This window comes from Rhincodon typus, chromosome 7 (assembly GCF_021869965.1).
Source record: "Rhincodon typus isolate 14 chromosome 7, sRhiTyp1.1, whole genome shotgun sequence".
Classification (NCBI taxonomy): Eukaryota; Metazoa; Chordata; class Chondrichthyes; order Orectolobiformes; family Rhincodontidae; genus Rhincodon; species Rhincodon typus.
Window position 1 is genome coordinate 81,561,991 of NC_063338.1, and position 10,038 is coordinate 81,572,028.

The window sequence follows — 10,038 nt, forward strand, 5'->3', positions numbered from 1 at the left end:
GCTGAAGCCCTCTTGGAACCCTCATTACTCATCAAATTAATTTAAGGTTCTTAAAGCTCAGGACAAATAGACTTCTTTTCTTTCAGTCTGACTTCTCTGTAAAATCAGGTCACAGGAATATCAATATAGAATTCTAATGAATCTTTGTCAACACATTAAATTGCCAGTTGTATTTTTACCTCCTAAAGCTCGCTGTTAATATTTTATGCAATAATTCCATTGCAAAGAGCTCTGACTGCAATACATTGTTTAATATTTTAACTATATAAATTTAGAATGCTGCCATTTTTTACCAGATTCTTTATGACACTTATTGAAACAACAGAATGCAGAGGAGTACAATGAGTATAATATTTGAAATGGGAACTCTTGATTACCAATGTTAATGCTCATGTTGTTCACTTTAATAAAGCATAATTCTGAGGACATGAGATTAATGTTATCAATTATTTTTAAATGATTTAATGTATTAGAATTTGATGTGATATTTGAAATTGCGTGTGTGGTAGGACATAAGACCCTATCCATAAAATATTAAGGGAACATACAGATTAAACTTTGTGAACTTTTGTTTTGTTAAGATTAGTTGTTATGTGGAGCAGGTTGTTTGTGTGATAAGAATGGATGTCTAGTTACTTTTATCCTCAACGTAATAGGCATGTTTCTGACCAATGTTTTGCCCACTGATATCTTGCAGTGTTACTGTCACCTTGTCTTGTACTGCAGATTTGTAAAGGAATTTCCTGCTGATTTTCCTGAAATTGGCCGCTTTTTTCCCCTTACAAGTCCTGTTCTCGTGATCGTAATAGTGGTGAATATTGAAGATCACTACTGTTTAGGATTACAATGGAACAATAACTTAAGGGGACCCAACTTGTGTCCAAACCCTGAACAACCTGTAGGGTTTCCACTGAGATGTGTGAGCGTGTAAACTAGTCACACTGTTATTTAGTGATTTATCGAGGGTTGTTCTTCCAAGGCCTGAGTGCAGTTTATTATATCCATTATACCAGAGGGAAGTTGAATTTCTCTTGCACCCCTGGCTCTGTTGATACTGCAAGCTGGAAGGAAAAAGCAGATTAAGTTGGAGGAAATGTTGCGCCAGGTGTTTAGAAGTGGAAGGAGGTGGATGGGAAAGTATTGGTGAACAGTGGCTATATAATTTGAATAAAAAGGTGAATTAATAAAGCACTTAAAATGATTAGAAAAACCCAGTTTAAAAAAATCTTAAAAATGCTGATGCTTCATTGAGATGAAGACAGCCCTTGACAGTGTGCCTTTAACTTGCAATGCTGAAGAGCGAGTGGCTTCACTGGAATTGCAGCTTTACTACTGCTTTTTGTTCCTGGGTCGTGGGCTTCTCTAGCTAGGATGGTATTTATCATCCTTGAGAAGGTGCTAGTGAGCTACCTTCTTGAACTGCTGCCAGCTATTTAGTACAGGTAATTCAGTGTTGTTAGGGAGAGTGTGGTTCCATGATTTTGATCCAGCAACACAAAGAACAGTAAATGTATTTCCAAGTTGGGATAGTGAGTGGCTTGGAAGGGGAATTTACAAGTAGTGATGTTCCTAAGAATATATTGCCCTTTTCCTTGTCCTTTGAGGTAGTAGTGGTTGTGGATTTACAAGGTGCTGTCTGAGGGGCCTTTGTGAAATGATACAACATGGCACCTGGGTGAGCAAGTTCTTGCTGCAGCCTATGATAACATTCTGAAAGTAATGTAAAATGCAGTCAATGGCATACGCCTCCCTTTCATCACTGACCGCAAATCTGGTCCATTGCTCCATCTAGTGGAGAAGACTATTGATGGACTTGTCCAGTCTTTTCTCATGCATTTGTGTCGTTAGCAGCAATGAAAGCATATATATTTTGTCAGTGAAGTTTCAATTACTTCTGAATTACTGAATCAAAATATTTTGTGGAAACGTAATTCTTATTTCATGGCTGAGTAAGAAATAATGTAATTCAAGAAAATCAGAACAAATGAAATCAATTCCAATCCAAATGATTTAAAATTATTGCAGTTGTTTTACTTTGGCTTCAGTGTGGTATGTATCCACAGTATGATGCATAAAATAGTTATGTACTTAAGTAGAGGTAGTACATGGTCCAAGTTCCTATCATTTTTGTAATGTTATCATTTTAAATTTAGCAATTTAGGAATAAATTTCATTCTGCTTAACTCTATTTTATTGGCAACAGGCATGACATTGGCTAATGGAATAATTTATTGTATTCAAAAACTAAAACATTGAATTTTTGTTCAAATTTGTAATGCTGCACTTTTCTACAGGTGTATTGTTGTCTTTTTTACATAGTGTATTTGTATTGATTTGAATTGCTTTGGAAGTTTGATGTACCTATATTTATAGTAAATGATTCCAGCTGTGCAGACATATTCACTTCAATTGTGGTGCAAAACTGCACATTTCACACTGGCAAAATAGCAATTTACACCAACCATTTTCTGTTACCTCCTTGAGTTTAGCTGTATTGATATTCTCTGACAATATAAAGACGTGGGTAACCAAATGTGTTTCTTAATTTTGGTAATCAGATACTTATTTTTAAAAGGGGATTCTAAAATTGCTTAAAATTCAATTTATCTCATGCCATCAGTAGTACTATGAACTAATTTCAATTTGTTGAAGTGAGTAAGGGATATTAAGTTAACTGGTAATTATTGGCTGTTTTTAAGTTTCTGGTTTTGACTGACTATGCTTGTGTACGTGTACAGGTCGAGTGCGCTCTAGACGTCAGAGTGCTGGGAGTACCACCAGCGTAGCCAGTACACCCTCTGATACCAGAGGCCGAAGCCGAGCTAAAGTAGTGTCTCAGTCCCAACGTAAGTGAAACAAATGCTTCCTAGTAAATTTTACGGATTGTAATATTTGGACACTAGGAACTTTAAACTGTTGTTTTTGTCTATAAAATTCTATAAAATTAAGTTCCATTTTGTTATATTCTTGCCAACCTATTGTACATTGTGATTTCTCTTTTTAATATGCATCTATTTTAACATTAACTCCTATGCAGTGGTAATTGATTTTACAAAAAAATTATTCCTTGCGTTTAAGTGCACTTTTGGTCGCATAGAGGTAGCCTGATTGTTATGCCTTCTTTATGAGTAGTCTGAATCTATATGCAGGGTCCTATATGCTGATTTTTGTTCTATTTGAGAAACTGTTTATTTTTCTTTGATTCCTCTCTCTTTAATGTGCACAAATTAGCAGTTTAATAGTTTAAGCGGTGCAATCTTGCCTCTTTACTACTGTGCGTCAGTATGCATATAAACTTGACAGAAGTATTTAATTCTGCAGTTAGCACTGGAACAAGGCTAAAATATATATCTCTGACCTATATGATGTTTGGAAAATCTTGACTAAAGTGATGGTGATGACAATTCTCGTAGTCATGCATTTCGTTAATCTTTCCATTGAACTTCTTGCACCTATCCCTTTTACCTGCTTCCATGCTCAGGATCCAGATCAGCTAATCCTGCAGGCGGTAAGGTTCCTCTTCACCTACAAGAGTAAATTTAACCTGCTGAAAAATGAATACTTTCATTTGTCATTGTAATTAGGTCATATTAACGTACAATATTTCCTTGCTTAGAAACTGAGTTTTTTTTTGCTCCTGTAAACCACTTAACCTCTTGAGTTGTACTTCTGGGTCCTTTTTCATGAGATTTGGAACCATTAATACTTTCCTGTTGGCCTTTTAAATGTGTGCAGTAGCTGATTAAAGACTGAAGGCATTAAATTCAGAAATTGAATATTAATTATGAATTGATAACTTTTTAAAGCTTATACTCAAAAAAAAAAATCGTTATCCTGACCTTGGTTAACCCACAGAGATTTCATTCTTGAGGTTTGTGCTGAGATAATTTAATGTAGTGTTTTACAGGTTTCAAAGTGCAAGTTTTGCTCATAATTATTTTTAAAAGCTTGTTCTATTTAAGTTTCACTATAAGATAATAAATTTGGTGACTTCTAGCAGCTATTAATTTTTACCACCAATAATTTTCTCCAGCACCGCTGCCACTGCCAACTTAATTTTACTTTTCGAGATGTCTCATTTAAACTAGCTTTTTGTTGCTTATTTTTACAGCCGGAAGCAGATCCAGTTCGCCTGGAAAACTTCTTAGTAGCACGTACTCCGGCATGAGTAGTGGACCACAGAGAGTATCTGTTGTACCTCAAACATCTGAAAAACGCAGCAAAATCCCTCGCAGCCAGGGGTGCAGTAGGGAAGCCAGCCCCAACAGATTGGGCTTGGGTAAGACTTAATTATCCAGATCACAGTTGTTTACTAATGTGCCTTCTAAACTGAATTTGTCTCTTAATTATGAATGGAAGATGGATTTACATTGGCACATGAATGAATATTACTGCTGTAATTACACTGTTGTCATCCTGCTTCTCGTCATAAACAGGAAGGTGTTATTACTGCATAGCAAGTTTACACAGGCAATTTTCATTATTAGGACTGACATAGGAAGTCATAATAAAAGCTTAAAAATACAGCTGAATGCATGATTTTAAAATAGGTGCTGAATTGCATCTGTGCATCTAGTTCTAAATACTTCCCACCCCATATCCCTGCTCCATCAGAAGATTCGACTGGTTCTTGACTCCTCTTCATATGAAGCACCACAAATTAACTACTGTTGGTTGGCGGGTATCTAATGTGTACGTGCAAATAAAATTGTTCATGAGGAAAAATGACAAAAATATATAATTTTATTTTTGGACTCTATTGACAAGATTAGTTCTGTACAGTTGACCTTGTCTTCTTTACTTTGTAATGATTGGGCTTAATTTATATATTGCACAACACTGTGCTTTTTATGACTCTTGAAGCACCTTTGTATAGTAATAAAATATGTTTCTACCTTGTTTTCTCCAGTGTGAGTTATAAAGTCTATCTGATTTAATGTTGAGATATATTGGAGCTCGTGGAATCCAATATTTCAGCTCATTTTGCAGTATTGAAATATGTGCAAAACTTACAATGCCAGTATCTGATTTAAAATGACTAAAATGTAATGCAACGTTATGATAAAACTTTCTTTGGTGAGAGCTAATCCTTTTTATTGATTTAACCTTCAAGAAAAATCATCCCTTCCCTCCTTTTGTCCTCATCAGCGCAAAACAAAGGTTCCTATGGTATATGTGCTGTCACTTATCAGTTTATTAGGCATCAGTAATTGCAATTTGACCCTATCATCAATCATCAGTCTCTTAAAAGAGTAAGAGGAGGTGCTTGGTCTGTAAATTGGCATTAAAGCATGATTTGAAATAGTTCGCACAAAGTTCATGTATTTCCATAATCTTATTTGATTTGTTGTGTAAAAGTCAGCATGTTTGGAAATGTGAAACAATTTCTAATCCTCAGCTATAACAAATAACTTAAAAATCAAATTTTTTAACATCTAAGTGTACTCCAACTCATGGAAGAGCATTGATTTCAAGAAAAGAAATAGAATTATTCATGCTGAGTCCAAATTTGAGTAATTTTGATTCGTTAAAAATTATTCATTTTGAACCTAAAAGCCCTCTTTTCCCCCCTACCTTCTATCTTAAAACGAAGGGGAATCCAAAACAGAATTTGCTCCTCTGGCATTAGCAGCTCTCCTGCACCTTGCCAAAGCAGCCATTGGTGATATACAATCTTGTATATAAGATTCTAGAATTGGAATCAATTAATTTGTGTACACTTCTCACCTATTTCTGAAGGATAATGGTAAGGAAATTTCTTTTATTCTTTTATCCGTCGTTGCTGAAACTGATTGGCGCAGCACAAATATTGATCATTTGATATTGGCTAACCTAGTAGAGTATGGGATTCGAATTTTGGACCTGGTTTATGCTTCAGTGTGTCTCATTGTGAAATACTGAGTAATGTATAAATAAGCAGACTGTATCCAAATTAGTACTAACAATAGATCACTCCTGGAAGAACTATTTCATTTTGAGAAGTTGTTTAGTTTCTTTTCAGTGGTGGTATGTTGGACAACTTCCTTTTGAATGGGAATGGCCAGTGCTACTTTGAATTTCCCTATTCCTTATTGGTTACTTAGTTTCCTAAAAAAAAAAAAGACCAATTTGCCATCTACTGAAATAAACAAGCTCAAATTTTCTCACTTTGTTCATTTTCCTCCTGCCTCTAAAGTGCTACAGGATCAAGTGCCTTGCAGCTGAGAAGATGCAAGTTACCTTGTCAGCAGTCTATTTGTTACATGTTTGGCCATCCACCACTTGCTGTATGTTTGGTCTGAAGCCACTGACAGCTACCACCACCTTTCCCATCTACTCTTCACAAAACTATGCTTGGATTTATTTTGTTGTTTCTCTTTTCCTTGCCTGCATGAAAACAGCTGATCTGTTCATTTCCCATTGTGCAGTGCAGTGCAGTGCAGTCCTTGTGTTCCATTGCCACATGGTGCTGCTTTTGAAGTTTTGTCACTGAACTGGCTTACCAATATTAGTTTATTATGAAATGTTAAGATGACATTATAAGTAATGGGGTATATTAGTTTTAAAAAAAAGCATGATTACATTTCTTAGATCTCCTACCAAAATGAGGGGAAAGGGAATGCTTCTCATTAAATTGAAGCCAAACTATCAATATTTCGTCATTCTTTTCTTCTACCTGATCCTTTTATAGTGTTTTAAAGAAGTGGTTATTGGCAGTATGACGACTCTTGCTCGTGTTTAAAATAGTCAGACGTTGGATGTTAACAATATGAATATTGTGGAACCTTTCACTTAAAATGCTGTTGTAATGAACTTCACATTTTTACCACTCTTCTCAACCCATGCTAGCACGGAGCAGCCGTATCCCTCGACCAAGTATGAGTCAGGGATGCAGCCGCGATACGAGCCGTGAGAGCAGTCGAGATACAAGCCCTGTTAGAGGCTTTGCTTCACTTGGTGAGTACTAAGAGGCATAAGAGCCATTATGGCTAGCCCTGCCTTGCCTTTTGACCTCTTGAGGTTACAGCTGGGAGGCAGTTGTCTTGCTGTCTCTTTTTGGGGCTTTTAGTATTTCTCTTTTTGGTTTCCTTTTTCTTTGCCCCTTTCCTCTGTTGCCTCGCATGCTACTCCCACTGCTGGTATGCAAGCCTGAAAAAGTTTGCTTCCGCACAGTGTTTTGACACAATTGGACTTCATTGCTGCATAGTTGAGTTAATATTTTCTGCTGTTTTCAATTCTTGATGCTCCAATAATTCCACTTAATGATTATTATACTTTGTTGTAAGTCTTTAATATTTAATAGAAATGTAACTTCTACTTGTATGAAAGTGAGCCTGTGCTTACATGATGCTTCAGATATTAATTTCCAAAGAATAGCAAGTTTACTTGCACATTTATCTGCTACAATTGAATTGTAATTTGGTTTTCCACTGATCACATTAAACTATTTGTAAATAATCATTGAATAAATCAGGTGGTGTAACATACTTGAAAGGTACAAATGGCCATTTTTTTCAGTACGTACAAAGGTTATCCCAATTTCATTGTGGGGAGAAAATAAGGTCATTTTGCTTTACTGATTAGGTTCTGATTGAGAAGCCCTGAGTTTAGTACTGACCTGACAGGCATTGATTGTATTCGAGCAACAATTGAGAGTGGAATGTAGCTTAATAAAAAGGATGTGGTAACATCAGAACTATTGTAGTCTATCATACTGTTCATAGGTAGCAAAAATTAGATAGTTCTTATGTTCTTTGTGCTTTTTGTAGATCTGTGCTTTTTTTTGGGCTGGGGGAAATTGCATGCTTAAACGTGGTTTCTCCAAATATATTGAAAATACCCAATTTTGTTATAAATTAAAAATTACAGGGGAAAGTAAAGAAGCAAAGTAAAACATCATGTTAGAAAGGAGAGAACTCCCTACCAAGTTCAAGGTATTGAGCACAGTTAATGATTAAAACGGTGCTGGTGTAATTTTAAATAGAACATATTTATTTACAACTCAACTTTAAATAGGAAAGCTAATTTAAAGGGAAAAATTGAGTTGTACTTGGTGAATTATATTAGAATAACCAGGAAAGAGACTGAGAGAGATCTTGGAGTGTCAGAGCTTTTACAAACTCATTGTGACCCATCCTGTCCACACTAGTCATCAAATATCTATCTATCCTAATCCCATTTCCCAGTGCTTGGCCTGTGGTGGGAGTCTTCGTAATTGTAATGTCTTGATACTGCACTTGGTCCATGTCATTGAGACACAAGGAAAATATTCTAAGTCCTTGAAGCTGTGCAGAGTAGCACCATGATGTCAATCCTTCATGATTGTAGAGTCCATTATGAAAGACTAGAAAAGATCAGATTTTTCAGTCTGAATGTGGTGAAATCAGAGACACTGCTTTACAAAGGTATCCAAGTTAGAACACAAAACCTAACTCGAACTCTGCAGAAAATTACACCATGACCAAATTTAACCAACTGGTGTCATGGACACAGAAGTGGAATTTGGTCCATTTTTTTAAAAAAAAACTCATGAATGTTAAATAATACAAAGCAAATTTGGCAATAACTTTAATCGTATTCTGGATGAATAAACACTTGATCAGGAGTTGGTGAGCTGACAGTCGTGTGTTTAGACTAGTAATTCAGAAGGGGAAGGCAATGACCTAGTGGTATTATCGCTGGACTATTATTCCAGAGACCCAGATAATGTTCTGGGGACCTGAGTTCGAATTCCATCATGGCAGATGGCGGAATTTGAATTCACTAAATATCTGGAATTAAGAATCTAGTGATGACCATGAATCCATTATCGATGATCCGGAAAAATCCATCTGGTTCACTAATGTCCGTTAGGGAAGGAAACTGCCATCCTTGCCTCGTCTGGCCTACATGTGACTCCAGACCCACAGCAATGTGATTGTCTCTTAACTGACCTCTGGGCTATTGGGGATGGGTAATAAATGCTGCCTAGCCAGCAATGCCCTCATCCCATGAATGAATAAAGAAAAAAAAACTCAAGTTAATGCTGTATGGAACAAAGGTTATAATCCCATTATGATGGATGGTGAAATTTGAAAGCAATAAATTAATAAATCTGGAATTAAAAGCTAGTTTGAATTGATTGTCATAAGTTACTAAGATGTGGAGTAAGAGCTAGAGTACAGCCCTTGGTTCTTTTGAGACAAACATGGCTGATCTGATTACCCTGCATTTCTACCCATCCATGATAACTTCATAAGACAACTAACCCATTCCAGACATTAGTCTAGTGAATCTAAGCCTTGTAAACCCACCAATATTTGTCAGGTTAACTAATATCCTTAAAGCAAGCAAATCTGCCTTATCTGGTCTTGTCTACCCATGCCTCCAGACTCTCAGCAGTATTTCTTAAATGTCCTTTATACAAATGCCAAATAAACCACACAGTTTAACAGTAGCTGGGGAATGGCAACTAGTCTTGACTGTTCTAGCAATAACCACATGCCTTAAAAGAATAAATAAAACCCATAACAATTTTCTGAATGGAGTCATGAAAGCCCATTTGAGAGGCATTTATCTTTGGAAATGCTACAGATCTCTGTGAAGGGATGTGATAAATAAAGAAAAAGACCTGCATTTAAGTATTACCGTATTGTCACTAAGTCATCCAAAAATATTTCTGAATTGCTCTAAGTTTTTATGTTGATGGATGTGGAAAACAGTCTCCCTTACTTGCCTTTGTAATCATTGTTACAACATGGATATAGAGAGCCAGATCACATCAACCTTTACAGCTCTGTATATGCGATACAAAAATTCAAAGATCCCCAAAATTGACCCAATGTTTCTTCACCAGAATTCTTGAAAAACCAACCCCAGACTCTTAAATAATCAAATCTAGTTACTGGGTCTGTAGTTTAAACACAAAGCTCTGCAACTTAATGAGGATACTTTGTCACAGTGAAATTGAACAACAGAGTAACCTAGTGTCTGTTCTAAACCCAATAACCTTTGTTTTCAGAGATAGTGGAAACTGCTGATGCTGGAGAATCTGAGATAACAAGGTATAGAGCTGGATGA

At 36.1% G+C, this 10,038-nt stretch overlaps 1 protein-coding gene across 1 annotated transcript in view; it reads left to right on the plus strand.

The window, feature by feature from the left end:
* Positions 1-10,038, plus strand: part of clasp1a (cytoplasmic linker associated protein 1a) — a 94,868-nt gene that overhangs the window by 748 nt on the left and 84,082 nt on the right. Inside the window, exons 2-3 of the mRNA XM_048599252.1 lie at positions 2,739-2,846; positions 4,112-4,279. Of these exons, the coding sequence (XP_048455209.1) occupies positions 2,739-2,846; positions 4,112-4,279 (276 nt within the window). The remainder of the gene's footprint in view (positions 1-2,738; positions 2,847-4,111; positions 4,280-10,038) is intronic.